General features: G+C 45.4%; 1 protein-coding gene across 2 annotated transcripts in view; it reads left to right on the forward strand.

Moving 5' to 3' along the window:
- Nucleotides 1–19,332, forward strand: part of Npas2 (neuronal PAS domain protein 2) — a 177,736-nt gene that overhangs the window by 49,868 nt on the left and 108,536 nt on the right. The window contains exons 1-2 of one of the 2 annotated variants that reach the window (XM_028775393.1): nt 1,071–1,109; nt 15,172–15,228. In XM_028775393.1, coding sequence (XP_028631226.1) covers nt 1,102–1,109; nt 15,172–15,228 — 65 coding nt within the window. In that variant the 5' untranslated portion in view covers nt 1,071–1,101. Of the gene's footprint in view, nt 1–1,070; nt 1,110–15,171; nt 15,229–19,332 lie in introns of those variants that run through there. The other variant, XM_028775394.1, reaches the window with a different exon arrangement.

Consider the following 19,332-nt stretch of genomic DNA (forward strand, 5'->3'; position numbering starts at 1 on the left):
CACTCAACCATAAGTGATCACATGATGAGGCAAAGAGGACATAAAGGAGGGGCCAAAGAACCAGGCTCTCACAAGAACAACTAACTCAAGTCACAAAGCTTCCACTTACTCCTTCCAAGGGGTAACTAACTCCCGCAGTGACTCGGCCACCTCTCCCTAGGCTCCGCCTCCTAAAGATTCCTCCACACCAAACACTCTGAGGGTCAAGCTTCTGACACAGCAGCTTTTGGTAGAAAAAAAAAAAAACATAGCAAAAAGATTAGCTTGTTTTTAAAATTGACCCCAATCCTAAGAACAAAAATCCTGGACCAGATGCTGTCGTTAATGTCTGGATTTAGACCAGGCCAGGCCATTGGCAAACTTGGTTGTAGATGGTGTAAGCCAGGTTTCTGGGTCAAAATACGTTTGCAGCCTAGTCCCCTCCAGCATCTGACAGAGGATGGGAACCGTGTAACTGTCAGAGAGGTGTGTCAGCCACTGCTGGCCACAGGAACATAGAAAGCCAGATCCTCCAAGACGTTAAGATTTGTTAAGAGGGTTAGTACTGGCACCTCAGAGCTGTCCCCGGAGATTCCTAGCATCTTCTTCATTCTGCTTCCTATTTAGCTGTGTGGCCGCTTGTGTAAGTTATTCTTGCCTTAGCTTGAGCTAAATGGCCATCTCCAAATAATGACAGGACCTCATTCCTACTGGGCTTTATGTAGTCACCTTTATTAGTGTATCTTTACTGTCTAGAGTCACGGGCTTTGTGGCAGCATTTTTAAAACGAGTGTCAGGAACTTTCACCACGTGTACCTCACACTCGCCTTTCCCTGCCCTCTCCTCTTTCGTCATTCAGTTTACAAATACTCCATGTCTTTGGCTTTTCATGTAGACTCCACGTATGAGAATGGATGTCGTACTCCTCGTTTTGGGTCTGGCTTATTTCACATAACACACTCATCTCAGGTTACATCCACTTTCCCGAATGACACGCTTTGTCCTTCTTTAAGGCTGAGTGAGACTTCATTGACTGTACACCATGGATCTTACCACTCCCCTGTTGATAGACCTCCAGGCTATTCTCATCTCTCTACAATTGTGAACAGAACATCAATAAACATGAGTGTGTGAGTATCTCTTTGCTACCCTGACTTATATGTCCAGGAGTGGTGTGGGCAGTTCACACGACTAGTCTTAGTGTTTCGAGAAACTTCTATTTTCACTGATTTTCACAGTGGCTGCACCGATGTGCACCCCCACCAACAGCGTTTACAGTATGTTACAGTTTACGGAAGTTATTTCCTATTGCACCAAAACAAGGAAACAGTTCACAGGAGGCCAACAATTTCCCTGATGCTCCTCAGAGATGTCACAAGCATACAAATCAAATCTTCCATGGCAGATTACACCTCACCACTGACTTTCGTCCCTTTCACCCTGTGGGGTGGGGGAGGCACATGGGCCTGAAGCCTTTGTGCATTTGTGGAAAGACGGAAGAGGCAGGAACAGCACCCACTTCGGTGGGAGCACCTTGGGCTCCTCACTTCTCACCGTCCTCCTTAGAAGTCCTCCAAGGGCAGGAGCTTGAGAGGCCTTGACCCTGATTTCACACTCTGGGTTTTCTTAACTACCCTGGCTACATTTGCCCTCTGCTTGCTGCGTATAAAACCTCTCATTTATGCGCATACTCTTGTCTTCCTGAGTTCAATTTCTTTCTCTTTGTCTGAATGCAATCTACATTCCTTTTTTTTGTTTTTTTTTTTAACCTAAAATCATGTATAATCTTCTGTTGATCATGCCTTATAAGAAGTTGTGAGAGCATGTAGAAACCCATCAGAAAGTAGCGTCCTTAGGAAATAACGTAATTTGTTTTCTGTAATCAAGAAGAGAGGCGGCCAGTGGAGGAGCATCGCGCTGTGCACCCCAGAGTCGTGCTGTGCACCCCAGCATCACAGATACTCACACCCATCTTCTTTTTTCTTGCCTCTTGGAGTCTTGGTCTTGCTGTAAGAGGACTCTTATTGTTGCCCAGCAATGTATTTGTAGACTTTCTTAAGGTCTCCCTTGTGATCAGGATTGTAAAGGTAGCACTGCTGTTACCAATAATCAATCTCTCTGTGCCCTCCATAAGTTTGCAAACTTGGAGGCAAAGACAGTATTCCTCATGGGGAGCCAGAGTAGGGTCATTACAACTTGGTTTGTGTTTCTAGGCAAGATAGTATAAACCATTTAAACCACATGAAGGAAGACTCACAAATGGAAAACTAGTGGAGTGGGGGATGGAAAAGAGAGAAAACCAGCACAGATGACCATGAAACCAACTGTCAATCAACTCTGACAAATGTTGAAGAGAGTCTTTATCCTGACATATTATACTCAGGAGAAGGATTTACGAAAGATGTAATACTTCCTACTACCAGTCTGTATTTAAAAAGCAATGCACACATACACTTATGGGGGTCAGGGAGAGAGAACTTGACTGCTTAATAAAAAAGAAATAGCCTTAACATCTCTTGCCTTTTTATTCTTAACAAAATGAATATATTACAGTGTGTGCCTACAGGATATTTCTTCCCCCAAAATAATGAGAAAAACTGGCCAGACATCAAACATTTTGTTTACTTTCCAGTTTATTTTTCTTTCAAGCAGGTTTGTGAAAACTGAAATTTAGTTCTGTTTTTTTTATATAACATCAGAGAGAGTTCTGCCTGTCCTAAAGAACCTGTGGGATTTCTGTGGGCTTGGTAGTTCATCACTTCCTGGGCAGAGAGGTCTGTCTGACCCGGGCAGAGATGAGGGAATGGCACTTGACACACTGGGTTGCTCCTGGAACTTAGGTAACTCAGTAGATGCAGGATCATTTGAAAGAACAAAATCATTCTTTCAATGCGTTAAGTGTCTGAGTTGCAGATAGGAATGGTGTATCTCCAGTTCCATCAGCAGTTAAGCTTGATGTTTTATAACGTAGCTAAGCATATTTGAAAGCGTCTTTCCTAAAATTAAAAAAAGGAATAGTAATTCAAAATATCTCCTCTCGTTTTATATCAATTTCCTCCAAGTTTGAAAAAAAAAATCAAAAACAAAAAAACAGAAAAGAGAAGGTACCTCTCTCTCTTGTTGCCTGGAGACCAGGTGTGTGCTACTTTGCTACTTTGTTAGGCAGACTAATTAGCAGTGAGGGATTTTGCAGGCAGAAGGCTCATTAGTGAGGGTGGGCGGGACTCGGAGCTCCCCCCAGCTAGTGGCTCTGAGCCACTCACACATTCAAAGTGTGATTCAGCTCAGAGAAACGTTTACCACCAGCTCTTCAGGAAACTGCCCGCGTGCCAGCTAACTTCCCTGGTCTAGCAACCCCGTGACAGCAAGGTACCTTTAAAAGGACTCACTTTGCAGGCTTCCCGGTGGCTGGTGATGACCATCTTGGAAGTTTAGAAGTAAGGTAACTGTGGATGGTCAGGAATTGGTTTTTAGTGCTTTTTAGTAAAGCCACATGAACACCTTTGGGAATTGTTATGCCAAGAATGGTCACCCGCCCTTCAGATGCCCCCAAGTGATCGTTGAGTTCCACAGCCTCCATGCAGGCAGGAGATGGAGCAGAAAGAGTTAGTAACTTGCCTCAGGTCACTCAGGTAGCTAAATGCCTGGAACATCATTTGAACAAGGGACATTCCTAAGCCATTGCCTCCCGAAGAGTGAATCCTGGCCTCTCTGTCGGTGCTGAGTCCATGTATCATCTGCTAAATACATTGATAATGTTGAATGTTTTCCAAGACATCTTCATCGACACGTCTGTATAGAACGAAATTCAAGAAAAGCCGTGTCCTGCATTAGAAAAGACTCTTACAAACATGTCTGCTGCCGCTTTGCTCTGAGCCCTTGGGACCCCCAGACTCACTCTCATTTGCACCATTTGCCGAGGGTGACTCTCCAGCGTTCTCTAGGGGAGATATGAATGCTAGCCTTGCTGCAGGTCCCAAGCCCTTCTGGGACCACCTGACTCTAAACTCCTAATCCTGGAAGTAGGTCAGCTCACCTAATGTGGTGGTTTGAATAGGCTTGGCCCAAGAAGTGGCACTATTTGGAGATGTGGCCCATTGGAGTGGGCGTGGCCTTGTTGGAGTGGGTGTGGCCTTGTTGAAGTAGGTGTGTCACTGTGGGCCTAGGCTTTGAGACCCTAGTCCTAGCTGCCTGGGAGACAGTCTTCTCTTAGCAGCCTTTAGATGGAGATGTAGAACTCTCAGCCCCTCCTGCCCCATTCCTGGATGCTGCCATGCTCCCACCTTGATGATAATGGGCTGAACCTCTGAACCTGTAAGCCAGCCCCAATTAAATGTTGCCTTTATAAGAGTTGCCTTGGTCATGATGTCTGTTCAAAGCAGTAAAACCCCAACTAAGACACCTTTCCTCTGGTCAGTTTCTTTCACTCTCTGGTACTTTGTCCAACTTCTAGATAGAAAAGCCTGGGGGAGGCCTTTCTGTATATTTACTAGCAGTGCTGGGAATCTAACCCAGGGCCTTGTCAGTAGGCAAACGTCCTGCCACTGAGTTACAGCCTCTACCAGACCTTTCCATCTATATGATGCAGCCCAGTGCAGCTATGGGAACAGGAGAGGGCCCTGACCCTTCCTTCGAGGTCTCTGTTCCCGCCAGTCCTGCCAACCCTTAACAAAATCTGTCCCCACCCCTGGGCAGCAGCATTTATTCCAGTGGCCTCCGGTTGGTTGTCAGAGAGAGGAGATCAGAAGAAGCGGGAGACCTGGGAGGCAGCATCGGCTTCACAGTAGTCCTTGTAAAGTGTTACAGTAGAGCCCTGTGCCAGTGAAGTGACCAGTTTGTCTTTAGTGACAAACAGAGGCTTAGTGGAGCCTGAGGTCTGAGCTGTTTTTCTGTGGTTTAGTTTTGCCTTTTGTTTTAAAGACTTGTTTTTAATTTTTATTTTAAGTTATGTGTATGTTTGTCTAAGCTAAAGGGGTGTGTATGTGTGTGTATGTGTGTGTGTGTGTGTGTGTGTGTGTGTCCTGTGGGAGTGCAGGTGCCCACAAGAAAGAGTCAGATTTAAGAAATCTTTCCAGGTGCTCTTCCATGGGTTCCCTGTCTGCCACCTAGAGGCCACACCGAGCTGCTCAGGCTGGACCTGGGACAGCCTTCCTTCCTCATGGCTCAGCACCATGGATGAGCAGGGCTGTTATGCTGACCCACTTTTGCTGTTTGCCACAGCAAGCTAAGCCTGTCTGGCCTTGTTCAGCGGCGGTGTACGCTGCCTTCCAACCAGTGCAGACGGCAGTCTTTGGGGTGTCTGAATCTGTGTGTTATGTCTAAAGGACTACCACCTGGCACCCCAGGGTGGCTGGAACATGGATCTAATCATGGAGTCTCCATCATCCCACATTCACCCTGTCTCCCAGCAGCCCTGTGTTAGGACCCATTCTTACTGGTAACCAAAGCTGGGCTTTCCCTCAAGGCTAGAAAGACAGATTCCCACATGTAAGCTACAACCAGCGGACACCTTCCCTGAGCACCATGAACCTCAGCTGCTTGTTGAGCCTCCCAGAGGGTGGGAAGTATCCTGTCCTTGAGGGGTTCCCACCAAGTAAAAGGGTCTTGAGTGTCTAAAGCCAAGGAAAGGGAGATATAGAGGTGCCGGGTAGAGGATGGTGGGGATGCTGCTGGAAGATTGACAGCTTGTCAATCAGGGCTTTGGGTGCTACAACATGATATGTGTCTCCTGAACTATGGGGTTGTGATGATCGATGTGTATCTTATCCCTCCTCTACTCCACATGCGCACATCTGGATAGGACTGTAGGTGCAACTTCAGTTCCTTCAGAACAGCAGGCCAAGAGACAAGTAGTAGCTAGCCAGGCAAAGTAGCTAGCTGAGCATTCCCGACACGCCCTGTTTTCTCATGACCAGGACCTTTTGAACAAAGCTATGCCAGCTGCCCAGCTGAACTGTACTAGAGCCAATTGAGGGAACACAGGGAGATTTAACCTCACGGACACCTTTCTAAAGGAAGTACAATAAATCACAATCACGTGAAGAAAGAAAGCCTCTTGCTGCCGATGCTGTCTTAGACGTTCCCCTCAGGAGCTACCTGTAGCCTGTGAGCTCTGCTCAGGCTTGGTGTTCTCAGTGGTGGTGGGCAGTATTCAGGCAGACGAGACACTCTTATTTAACCTCTAAATGAAAGAAGTAAAGACGTGGCGAAGAGGAGGAGGAACCCATGCTAACTACTGATGCTCCATCCGTCTTGTTGTGTGGTATCAGGTAGACCTGGACTGGAAGCCCGTGTTCCAGGTGGCCCCATCCTGTTTCTAGCCATTGTCATATAGAAGAAGAGAGGATCCTAATGATGTGTTCTCTTGACTATAGAAGGCAAGTCATAGCCACATCAGTTTCTGATGAAATCGTCATACCCAGGATCCAGCAAAAGCCACCACAAGACCAGAGGAGAAGAGGTTGAAGGGCATTCAAACTTAAATCCAGCTCACGCCCACACTAACTCTACTGCCTCTGCCAGCCAGTGGTTCACGTGAAACATCCCACATCTTGATTAAATGTTATTGGAAACTCTGATATTAAGCCCCAAATGCCATACCCCGGTGTTCAAGCTAACTTGAACTAGTTGAACAAGATGCCCGAGGACATCTTGTTTCTCTTAGAAATCTCAAGTCCAGTTAGGATTAAGTTTCCCAGACTCAAAAGTATCTTCCAGAGCGCAGTTACCTGGAAAGAGAAACAGAGCCTCACACCACACGCAGATCTTCTGAGTTTGTCTTTGGCAGTGGCTCCCAACAAAGGCTGTGTGTGACTCAGCCACAGGGGTGACTCATACGCCTCCTGCCCCTCTTACTGATTTCACTAGGCATCCATTGTCCACACCCTGGCCACATACTGTCACTCAGGATGGACCACAGTGTGGCTTGAACTCTTCTTAAGGGGGCCACCTAGAGGGAATTTTCAAGGATGGAGAATAGGGTCAAAGGTTGCAGGAACCGCATGGACTGTTATAATGGTCCTGCCCAGATACTGCAATCATTTGTAGGTTGGAAACTCTTGTCTGACCAAAGATGTCATTGTAAGTTGACTTAATAACACATTTTCTAACTTTCTCCATTCATTCCTTTAAGTACTATGTCATCATTTCCCTGAACAATGAATCACCGTGCCCTTAGAAATAGGCAACTGTAAAAAAAAAAAAAAAAAAAAAAAAAAAACCACTAGAGTCGAAAAATGCAGATGAAGCCTCAGCCTTGGCCTTGTAGATACTTGTGGCAGTTTCTGGTGGTCATGGGAATGCTATGGGGGTCTGGTCATGGGCTTACCCTGGACTCTCTGTGAAGCCACAGGAAAAGCTCTTGAGATATGGTTTCTTGTGGCCAGTGCTGGATTGGACCAGAGTTGAGATCAAATCTGTCAGCCTGGCTGTTCCTCAGTTGGGGAATGTGCCAGAACATGAGAATTCCATCACTGAAGGGAAGCTAGGGATTGTAGAGGCAGCTGCTGCCTCTCTGGTTTTACTGCCCATTTCCTTTAGGAAAAGAAAAAAACTGCTTTTGCCCCCAGTGAACGAATCACTGGCAAACCAAAAAGCTATTGCCTAGAGAGGGAGAATCACAGGTGGAAGTAACTTCCTAGTTTCCCCAAATGATGAAGGGATACAACCCTAGTTCATTAGTACCTGTCCTTCAAGGTCTTTTTAATAACAGAAAAATAGTGAGAAAAATTATTGCCCATCTCCCGTGTACAAGGTACAGATGCTCACTGAACATGTGAGGCTCCTCATCGGGGCATCCTGGCAGGACAGAATGTACATTCACCATTCACGAGGGATAAACCCAGCCAGTGGGAAGATGTGTGTGCTTAGTGTCCCCTGTTTTGATTCCAACTTGTTCTTGTTTTCAATGTTCTGTTTTTCTTTCTTCCTTTTAACGAACTAAATTCACCAGGCTTTGTTGGTATGGTAGGGAGGAGAATTGGGATTTTCCAGCTAACATGGGACCTGTAATTCAAACCACTTCTCGGCCAATTTGAAAACATTGTGGTTTTATTTTGTGAAAACATCGGCCTTGCAACACAATAGGCTTACAGCAGTCATTTCACGGAGTGTGCATGATGACACAGAGCGATCTACTGGGTCTACAAAGACCGTACAGAAAGCTCAAAATGACTGGAGTGATAATTTAACATGGGCACACCCTGCTTGGCCCTCAGCCTGTTTTAGTAGATAAAGTTTTATTGGAACACAGCCATGTGCCTAATGTATATGCGGTCAATGCCTGGTTGTACATAGCAGTGAATGTTGGCAGTCACACAAAGACTATAGGGTCTGCTCCTAAACTATTTACCAGCTACAAACCCCAGCTTTAATTAAAAAAAAAATACTGTTCCAGTGGGTTTGTTTTAAAGGATTTATAAGGAACCTCTTTTTTCTTTTGTTTTAATAAATAAGATCACAGGCCGGTGACTTGGACAGGATTACAGGCTGATAAGAAAAACCCTTGATCACAAAGGTTGAAGGAATCCTTCCTATTCTGGGTCACAAGGGAATGAGATGTGTTTTGATTGTAAATGAAGTTCATAACCTTGTTTGTGAGATTCTCAGGGAACTGTAGGTTTATAGCTGGGAGGGGCAGGTTAAGCCCAAAGGTCATATATGTTTCAGCCCTAAGCATGGCTTATTGCTCTTTTAATATCTTTTTCCTGAGCATACTCTATTAGAAGAGGAGACATTGTCTTTGCATTGGGCAGTCTTTACAGACTTTTCACTAATCTCAAACTCTTGGCTCTCAGAAAATGGGAGACTTCACGTATGACCAGGATCTCAATCGTCTCCACTCACCTGCCAGTTCTTGTGGTCTCTGTTGTAGTGAGCTGGATGGGTCATACAGAGTAGTTACTGCACAAAGAGGTCTATTACACAGCGCAGAGAGGCACTCTCAGGGTGAGAGGGTGGCCAGTGAGGAAAACTCTCTAACAGGGGAGTACAGATGATAGCCAGAGACCATTGTATTGTCTTAATCTTAGGCAGGCTTTATCCTAATCCTTAAGAATCTCAACAATTGTAGGAGCCATCAGGAACCACAGCCCACAGACTCAACTGAGCAAAGCTCATAGGGGCTCGTAGAGATTGAACTGACAATCAGGGAGCCTGTATGGGTCTGAACTAGGTCCTCTACAGGTATGTGATGGTTGTGTAGCTTGGTGTTCTTGTGGGACTTCTAAAGTGTGAGCAGGGATGTCTCTCACTCTTTACCTGCTCTTGGGACCCTTTTCCTCCTACTGGATTGCCTCATCTAGTCTTGATACGAGGGTTTGTGCCTACAATTATTGTAGGTTGTTTTATCATGTTCGGATGATATTCTTGGGATATCTTTTCTGAAGGAAAATGAAGGAAGGGTGGATCTGGGAGAGAGGGCAGGTGGGGAGGGGACTGGGAGGAGGGAAGGGAAGGGAGACCGCAGTCAGGATGGAATGTATGAGAGAAGAATAAAAACATAAATAGTAAACAAAAACAAAATGTAAACACAAACTCAGCTGTCCTGTGCTTGTGCAGCAAGAAATTCATGCCTGCTTTTGTCTAGCCATCAATAAAAAAAACTTAAAACTTAAAAAAAAGAAAGAGAGAAAGAAAGGAAGGAAGGAAGGAAGGAAGGAAGGAAGGAAGGAAGGAAGGAAGGAAGGAAGGAAGAAGCCAGAACAAGAAAGCTTTACTGGGTATTTGATTTGAATTAACTTTTAAGAGAGAGTACATTGGTATCTGTTCTTCACCAGAAAGCCACAATCTGTTAGTAATAAGTAATCTAATGACCTTCTAAGCAGTCCAGACTCTCATGAGCTCACCCAGGGCCTGAGGTACATTGAGGCACCATTCTTTTGATCAGTAATCAGAGCCCTGTACCTCCGTCTCTAGTTTTATTTGACTAGTTACCTAATTCAAAGACACTACGTCTCTTTAATTTTCCTTGTGTCTTACCTCATTTCCATGTACACTGCATTTGGTCTCATCTGGAGACCCAACTGTCAGCTGCTAGCCCCAGGCAGACCCTGTCACCTGTCTGCCTCGCAGCTGCCTTGCTGTGCCCTCCAAAGGCAAATGTGTGTAGCACCAGAAAACTGTCACCCTCTCTCCTTTACCAGTCCCCAATGACTCAGAGCCAAAGCTCCAGTTAACTGGGTAATAAATAAGTAGCTGAGAGAAAGAATGTTCCAGAGTCCTCAAGGTGGAAGTTTCACCTGGGTCATGTAAGTGTTATCTGGAGCTTTGCTGTGTAAATACGTCTTCAGTCATGTCTGCCCCTGTTTATTGCATTCCCATGAGTTCCATTTCATCTTCTCATGCCTTCCCAGCCTCGTAACTGCCTGTGGTGTGTCCCTGCTATCCTTAACCGAGCCTCTCCTCCATTTGTGTGTGTGTGTGTGTGTGTGTGCTGTATGCGTGTGCACACATTGCTGACAGTGCATGTGTGCATATGCACATACACACACACACACACCATTGCTAGGTGAAGGCAATAACCCTTCTCCCAAGGACCCCTCATCAGTGGCACCACCTCCCACTGCCAACCCCCTCTAAGATCATTACTGATCCTGGGAGTAATAGTGACTGTAGTTTTAATGGTTTGTTTGTGCCAGGGACTATGCTGGGGTTTCTTGTGGATTTGCTAATCTCACCTACTAAGCACAGAAAGGGAGGCCCTGCTGCCGTCTCCACTTCGCAGATGGGAAACTAGGGCTGGGGCTTCTTCACACGTGGGTGCGTGAGATCACAGAGCCAGAGATCCAGCTGGACGGCTGACTGCCTTTCTCTTAGATGTAGGACAGAACCCGCCACTCGCTGCTGCTCTGACATTAACTATTTTAGATCCCACACATGACTGAGCTCATATGCTCTTCTTTCTGAGTCTGGCTTGACTATGATAATGTCCTTCCCAGTCCTCAAAGAGGACAAACGGCTGATTGGCAGGTATTTGGAAGAACGTTGAATGTCACTGATCGTTAGAGAAACATAGTCTGAAAGTATGAGATAGCCTCTTAGCCCTCCAATCCAGGTAAGACCATGGTCAAAAACCAGAAGATGGCAGCTGTTGAAGCAGATGTTGGGGAAAGAAGGCTTTGTGCTGACACAGGAAGCGGTGTGGATCTTCCTCAAAACATTAGAACTGGAAGTATCCAGTCATCTAGTAAGCCCACCACTGAACACAAATTCAGGGGAATTGATTGTCAGTGTGTTGAAGTTAAAAATAAGTTCATCGAGCTCATTGAGTAATGGTTCTGGTCACCAAATCTGACAACCTATATTCTATCCCAAGAGTCACATGGTAGAAGGAGAGAACCAACTCCTGAAATTTGTCCTCTGACCTCCACATGTGCGTTGTGGTGCATACAGACACACACACACACACACACACAGTAGGGGAAGTGGAGACTGAAACTAAATAAAGCAATTAAAAATCAGTTAATAAGTACTGTAGCCTTATTATTAAGACATTCATCCACAGGATGAATCATAGTGACAACATAATGTTAGAGGAGGCCACATGACCTGTGGATCTTCTTTCCCAAGTACACATTAGTGTATGTGTGCAGTTGACATGAGCATGGCCATATATGAAGTTGATAAAAGCATGACCATAATGTGTGCTGTTGACATGAGCATGGTCATAGTGTGTGTAGTTGGCATGAGCATGGCCATAGTGTGTGTGGTTGATATGAGCATGGCCATGTGTGCAGTTGGCATGAGCATGGTCATAATATGTGCAGTTGACATGAGCATGGCCATAGTGTGTGCAGTTGACATGAGCATGGCCATGTCTAGGACCCTGAGGGAAATGGCAAAGCCTGCCCTCCTGCTCTGAGTGTGGATGTTGACAGTGTTTACAGAAAATAGCCATCTATCTTTCTCCCCTCAGTTGTTTACAGCCTGACAACTGTTCTACTGAGACTTTTCTCCTTGAATACAGCTGATACAATAGCCCTGCCTTCTTGTAGTTTCTCTTCAGGAGACAGGCCAAGAATGACGTCACTCCTCGGGTTCCCTTCTTGGTCTGTCAAAGATTGCTTCCCCTGTGTGTTCTGTCCCTTCCATGTTTGTGAAAACATTTTCCTCTTGCCCCTTGCCTTTACTGTTGCCAACCCCTGGTGGCTACACTGTCTGACTTGGTTCCTTTTTGCCTGTGTGCCTTTAAGGATAACTCCTTTATAACTAAGCTCTCTTCTAAGTGTCCTAGCAGCGTGATCTGTCATCTGTGAGGTAAGGTCCCTGCTTCCCACATCTCATGACTCTGGTGATTTGAAGTAAAGACCTTCGCTCCCCTCCACATTCTGCTCTGGTAGTTAATCTCACAAATGGGCATTTCTCCAGCACCGCATAGAATTGTCTTTACTTCCAAAAAGTATCATCCTTCTTGAGGCCATTTTCTCCTCACTGTCTTTCTATGGTCTTGAGGAAAACTACTGCTCAAAATTTTCCTCCTTGGAAACAATGTATTTAAGTAAACCAATTATAGCCCTCGATTATTTCTTTAATGAAAACTTCTAAGGCTTTTTTTCTTCTTCTTCCTGAGTTCCTATTAGTCCTTTGATGAAGCCCAAGTGTGTACTGACAGATGAGCAGATGAACAAGATGTATTACAGCTACAGTGTAACAATATGTAAGACAGCTATGGTGTGGCGATATTCCACCCTAGAAAGGACAGAGATGCTGATACAAAGAACAATAATACTTTAATATCTATAGTGGGCAAATTCATGAGGACAGAAAGTAGAGTGATATTGGCTTGGGGCTGGAGACAGTGTGGGAAATGGCAATATCGACGTTAGTTTTGAGCAGGATTTGAGTTCTGCTGATGGAGGGTGGAGGTGGTTGCATGTTAGCCCGAACTAACATGAAGCCACTGCTGTTCGCTCACAAATGCTCACAATGCTATGATTCATTACGTGTACTTCACCACCGTTTTTGAAATAAGAAAGTGACACATAGGAGAGACATGGGAAGTGACAGAGATGACAAAGCCTTGGGAACAGGAGGCCCACTGGGATTCCTGGGCAGATGTTGCTTTTTAAGGGGAGCAGTTTGGCTAGCCAGGCTTCACTACCCAGAATACTCATGGCAGGAACATGGGAGGGAGAAAGTAGGGGAAGAAATGAGTGCAAGTCGTTGAGGCTTTGTGGATTCAAATGGCTATAAATTCAGAAAAAGAACAGCTGTTAGTTATCATTGGATGCCTAGTTTGTGGTGCAACATGCAGTTAGGATCTAGTACCCTAGAAGCCCCATCCCTCCTGTAGATACAGGAATTCTGTAGATACAGCTTAGTGGACCCTCAATCCTATCCTAGACACTTCCCACTGCCATTGCCCCTGGTAGGACAGAACCCAGGTAGGACGTCACTGACTGAATTTCCCCCAGTATCTTTCAACATCAAGCTTTGAGCAGAGTCTATCGAGAGTGTCGAATGCACCAATGTGCAGGCGTGAAGTACATATTCATGTGATGCAAACCTCAGATGAGAAATGGAGTCTCTCAGGGGTCTACCCCTAAAACCACCTGTAAGGGCCATGGGGATAAGCTGCCATGGCTGCAGAGTTTCTTGCCTTTGTTCTGGGTCAGGTATGTACTTGTGCATGTAGGCAAGCAAGATCACAAGTCGAAACCACCTCAGTAAAAAACTCATGTAAAACTTCAAAGACGCAGAGTAGTTGCTGGTGCATTTGCCAAGAATGGAGTTTAGATGTCTGGTGAGGGTGAGGCTGGGGCCGATTTGTCATCTCCACTGACCCTACCTAGTTCAGCGCCTTTGTCCTTTCAGACACTGCCACGATCTGCCTCTAGTTCCCCAGTGGGCTCTGGCCTCATGGGTATCCTGAGACTTTCTCCTTGACCGCTGTCTGTTGAGGAAGCACCCCAGGAAGGCAGGGTAGTAGTATATGATAGAAGAGGAAATTAAGGATGTGTTCTGCCCTGTGAAGAAAACCAGGGCTACCCAAGATTTAAATGGAGACTGCATTGTTTGGCCCTGAGAGACACTGAACTCATGGCCTAAAGAGTAGAGGTTCCAAGTGCTGAGTGAGGTTCTGGGGAGTTGGGGAATACATGACCGTTCCTGGACTGTTGTGTAATCTTCTACATCCACGAGCTTTAAGAAAGGACTATAGATCACTCTTCTGTAGGGCTGAGTCCTCCTGGTCACATGTTAGATAGAGGGTTTGTATCTTGGGATGGATACAGTCAAGTGCAGCATCCCCAAGACATCATGGGCATCCAGAAAGAGCAGCTTACTAGTGTCCTATTTGAGATGGAGACACAATTTCATTGAGAAAGGACCCTGGGACAATTCTCAACATGTGACCAGGAGACACCTAGATCTGATTTTGAAAAATAATGATTGTTTGCTTTAAAACAAAAGACTCATTCCCTAAGACTACAATGGATTTTTCAAGAAACTACTTCAACATCTGATGACCCATCACTCTGATAATAGCAAATATGTCCACCTTTCCACTCACAGGTATCTGTCAATAAAAATACCTGATACATTATGAGGTGTGTGTGTGTGTCATGTAGGTGCAGATGTGTGGGTGAGTGTAGGTGCCTATTAGGCACATATGAAGACCAGAGGTTGATATATCTTTCCTCTATTGTTACTCACCTTCCTGCCACCATAAGGTCCCTCACTGAACCTGGAGCTCACTGTTTCAGCTAGACTGGATATCCGGTGAGTCTCTAGGGTCCACTTATTTGTGCTCCCAGTGTTGGGGTTTAGAGACACACCAACATGTTCATCAGTGCTAGATATCCAAACTCAATTCTCATGCTTGCATAATAAGCTCTGGAGCCATCTCCCCAGCGCAATCCTAAGCGTTCACTGCAATTTCATTTGATTGTGTTGCTGCAACAGTGTGCTGCCCTGTCAGAAGGTTAGGCATGCCTGTACCTGACCCCTAATGGCATGAATGCTTGAATCAAAACATGTCTGTTTAAAACTCATATGGGCAAGAACACTTTGGAACCTTTGGTACTTTTTGGGTACACAGCAGGCTGCTCTGGCCTGTAAGATCAGGAATCACTGGGTTGACGTGTATATATTAGATAAGACCGAAGTAGTGACAACCATCAGGACCTGTAAGAAAGATCTAGAAGCAGACTGCAGTCATCAGATTCTTTTTTTCTTTTTTTCTGTTTTGTTTAGCAGGCAAAACTGCATAGAAACTCTAATGGACGAAGATGAGAAGGATAGAGCAAAGAGGTAAGTGGGAACTGTCCCCACCTCATGGTGTATTAAACCCTCTATTAAGTGCTCTGTTAAACTCAGCATGGCGGGCAGTTGTGGGATGTGGCTACACACTCTCTCCCTGAACCATTCCACAGTGGCTTTAAGATTTGCACCTCCCCAGTGAAGTTGTGAGGCTTGCCAAGAAGTCTGTGTTTTTAATGTGCCTATGTGTCACCCTGGTGACAATGGTCTCCATTCAGAGGCCTCCAGTTTCTGCTTTTACAGGACAGGTGCTGCTCGGCAAGGCGGGCTGATGGGGAACTATGGAGGCCTGTGTTCAAGCCCTAGGGGTGGTGTCGGGGTGCTGCCTGACTGTGGACAGCAAGGGCATTATTATTACGCCTATTATTCTGCCCACATTCAGTTGTTACTGAGAGAGCAGTTGCTGAGCGCTGCCTTCACATTAGCTCAGTTTCTTCATCTGTGAAGTAGCGGTGTTGTGACTCCTTGTACTGTGGTTGAACAGTCGGGATTTACTAGCCTGGTAGCTGTTATGTTGAAGCACCTGCAACCCTGCCTATGTCTATTCCTTTAGGGGTATTCATTGAATGTCTATTGGGTTCAAAGTAGTCATGAAGTTGGGGTCAAAGGTCAAAAGGGGCCATCAATGGGACACAACCCACCCAAGTGTGCAATCACCGTGCTAAACTTGGTGAACCGAGAAAGCAGGGTGAATAAGTGAACTCGGTCCCAGCAGGAATGCACAGGTGATGAACGATAAGACTTGCTGCAGACCATTGATTTGGGTGCAAGGGACAGGGCAGCAGTAGACAGAAGCATGTAATGCTAGTCAGGGGAACGTTCGTTACAGGCCCACAGACAAGCCTTTCCCGTCCGATCTCATTCGGATCTTTTCTACACGGTATGGGGTAGGTACTCTGTCCTCTACTGTAGATCTCCTCATGAACCCAGAGAGCTGAAGGACATACCTATTTCCCTCCATAGAACTTTGTGACTGACTTGCAAGCAGTTGAGTCCCCAGAGGTCACCCCTTGTGGTGCCTCAAGAGCAACTGTCCCATGAGGAGAAAGCCATGAGAGCCACCAGTCCACAGTCACTCACACACGTACTCAGTCTGGAGGAGGGAGTCTGGACTGTTTTAATGGCTCCTTGTATTTGTATTAGCAAAAGGTCAGTGTGTTGGCCAGCAGCTTAGGTGTGGTGCCGAGTGAGGAGTAGGAGTGGCGGGCCAGGCATTGCCTTTGAACATATTTTATTTATTTTGAGGCAGTCAGGATTCGGGGAAGAACCTAAATCTTGCACACATGAGGTTATTTTACATTTATCCCCACTCTTCCATATGCACAAACATCTTCAAAAACAGTCAACAATCAGGCCCGTAACTCTTGAGCTTATTCTGAAGCAACAAGTTCTGGGTCCTTTGTCCGGTCCTGGGAATCTCGGTCTCCTCCAGAAATGTTTTAATGCAACCCGTTGGCCACAAGCTGCAAGGTTTGCAAAGTCCATTTGTGTCCCTCAAATGAGTTAATGAATGAACTCAACTGTAGTGACAATTCTGGAATTTTGACTTCTTTTTTAAAACACAGAAAGATTATAAGAATTTAATCTTTTTTGTCTTAATCCCAGGTGTGGGGATACGGAGCTGCTTTTGCAGCAGCTGACTATGATTTGCCTTGTGCTCTAGCAGAGGCTTGGTTTTACCAGCTGGAACTAGTTTCTGCAATTGTGTGACTTCTGGGAACTTTTCAGAGGGTATATAAATGCTAGGGGTCTGATCGGCCAAGTGGGGGTTCCTGGTCATTCGGGGGTGTTGTTTGTGGTTTGTTAGCAGTCATGCTTAAAGAAGAAACAAGAGGAAAGAAATTAGACCCAGGGATGGATATCTCTCTCTCTCTCTCTCTCTCTCTCTCTCTCTCTCTCTCTCTCTCTCTCTCTCTCTCTCTTTCTCTCTCCTTCTCTTCTATCTAGTGGTTGGGGATAGATTGGGGAGGGGTGGGGAATAAAGGATGGGAAAAAGAAGAACCCACCAATTAGTGAAGACCAGCTACACTCAACCCAACTGGCCATGCATACTCTTGTGTATTCTTACCTTCTCTCGTGGGCATCTCTCGCAAACAGGCTGGGTCCTTGTTCTTTTTTTTTTTTTTTTTTTTTTTTTGTATGTTTTTTGGTTTTTTTTTTTTTTTTTTTTTATTGGATGATTTATTTACATTTCCTATGTTGTCCCCTTACCCCATCCCCCACCACCCCCTCGGAACCCCCAATCCCCTCGCCCCTCCTCCTTCTTCTCTGTGGATGTAACCTCTATCTACACCCCTCCCACTCCCACCTCCCCACCCTCAAAATTCCCACCCCCTGGGGCATCCAGCCTTCATGAGGTCAAGGTTCTCTTCTTCCACCTATGCCCAGCAGGGCCCTCCACTTTTACATATTCAGCTGAAGCCCTGGATCCCCCCCTAAGTGCTCCCAGGCTGGTGGTTTAGACCCTGGGAGCTGTGGTTGGTTGGTATTGTTGCTCTCCTCATGGTGCCACAAACCCTTTCAGTTCCTTCAGTCTTCACTCTAACTCCTCTATTGAGAACCCCATGATCAGTTCAATGGCTAGTTGTGAGCATCTGCCTCTGAATATGTCTGACTCTTGAAGGCCTCTGAGGAGATATCCATATCAGGCTCTTATCAGCATGCACTTCCTGTCTTCCACATCAGCATCTACCTTTGGTGATTGCACATGGGATAGATACTCAGGTGGGGTGGTCTTGAGATGGCCCCTCCTTCAGTTTCTGTCCCTCACTTTGTCTCCATATTTGCTCCCTTGAGTATTTTGTTGCTCCTTCTAAGAAGGACCAAATCACCCTCACTTGGTCTTCTTTCTTTATGGGCTTCATGTGGCCTGTGAGTTGTATCTTGGGCATTTCAAGGTTCTAGGCTAATATCCAATAATCAGTGAGTGAATACCATGTGTCTTCTTTTGTGATTGGCTTACCTCACTCAGGATGATAATTTCTAGTTCCATCCATTTACCAAGGAACCTCTCGAATTCATTGTTTTTAATAGCTGAGTAATACTCCATTGTGTAAATATACCACATTTTTTGAATCCATTCCTCAGTTGAAGGACATCTGGGTTCTTTCCAGCTCCTGGCTATTATAAATAAGGCTGCTATGAACATAGTTGAGCATATGTCCTTGTTATATGTTCGAGCATCTTCTGGGTATATGCCTAGGAGTGGTATAGCTGGATCCTCGGGTAATGCTATGTCCAATTTTCTGAGGAACCGCCAGACTGATTTCCAAAGTGGTTGCACCATCTTGCAGTCCCACCAACAATGGAGGAGTGTTCCTCTTTCTCCACACCCTCGCCAGCATCTACTATCACCTGAGTTTTTAATCTTAGCCATTCTGACTGGTGTGAGATGGAATCTCAGGGTTGTTTTGATTTGCATTTCCCTGACGACTAAGGATGCTGAACATTTCTTTAGATGCTTCTCGGCCATTCGAGTTTCTTCCGTTGAAAATTCTTTGTTAAGCTCTATACCCCATTTTTTAATAGGGTAATTTGGTTGTCTGGAGTCTAATTTCTTGAGTTCTTTGTATATATTGGATATTAGCCCTCTATCAGATGAAGGATTGGTAAAGATCTTTTCCCAATTTGTTGGTTGTCGTTTTGTCCTATTGACAGTGTCCTTTGCCTTACAGAAACTTTGCAATTTTATGAAGTCCCATTTGTCAATTCTCGATCTTAGAGCATATGCCATTGGAGTTCTGTTCAGGAACTTTTCCCCTGTGCCCAAGTATTCGAGGCTTTTCCCCACCTTCTCTTCTATTAGTTTCAGTGTATCTGGTTTTATGTGGAGGTCCTTTATCCACATAGACTTGAGCTTTGTACAGGGGGATAAGAATGGATCAATTTTCATTCTTCTACATGTTGTCTTCCAGTTGAACCAGCACCATTTGTTGAAAATGCTGTCCTTTTTCCACTGGACAGTTTTAGCTCCTTTGTCAAAGATCAAGTGACCATAGGAGTGTGGGTTCATTTCTGGGTCTTCAATTCTATTCCATTGATCTTCCTGCCTGTCTCTGTACCAATACCAGGTAGTTTTTATCACTATTGCTCTGT

This window comes from Grammomys surdaster, unplaced genomic scaffold (assembly GCF_004785775.1).
Source record: "Grammomys surdaster isolate TR1022 unplaced genomic scaffold, NIH_TR_1.0 255, whole genome shotgun sequence".
NCBI classification, from domain to species: Eukaryota; Metazoa; Chordata; class Mammalia; order Rodentia; family Muridae; genus Grammomys; species Grammomys surdaster.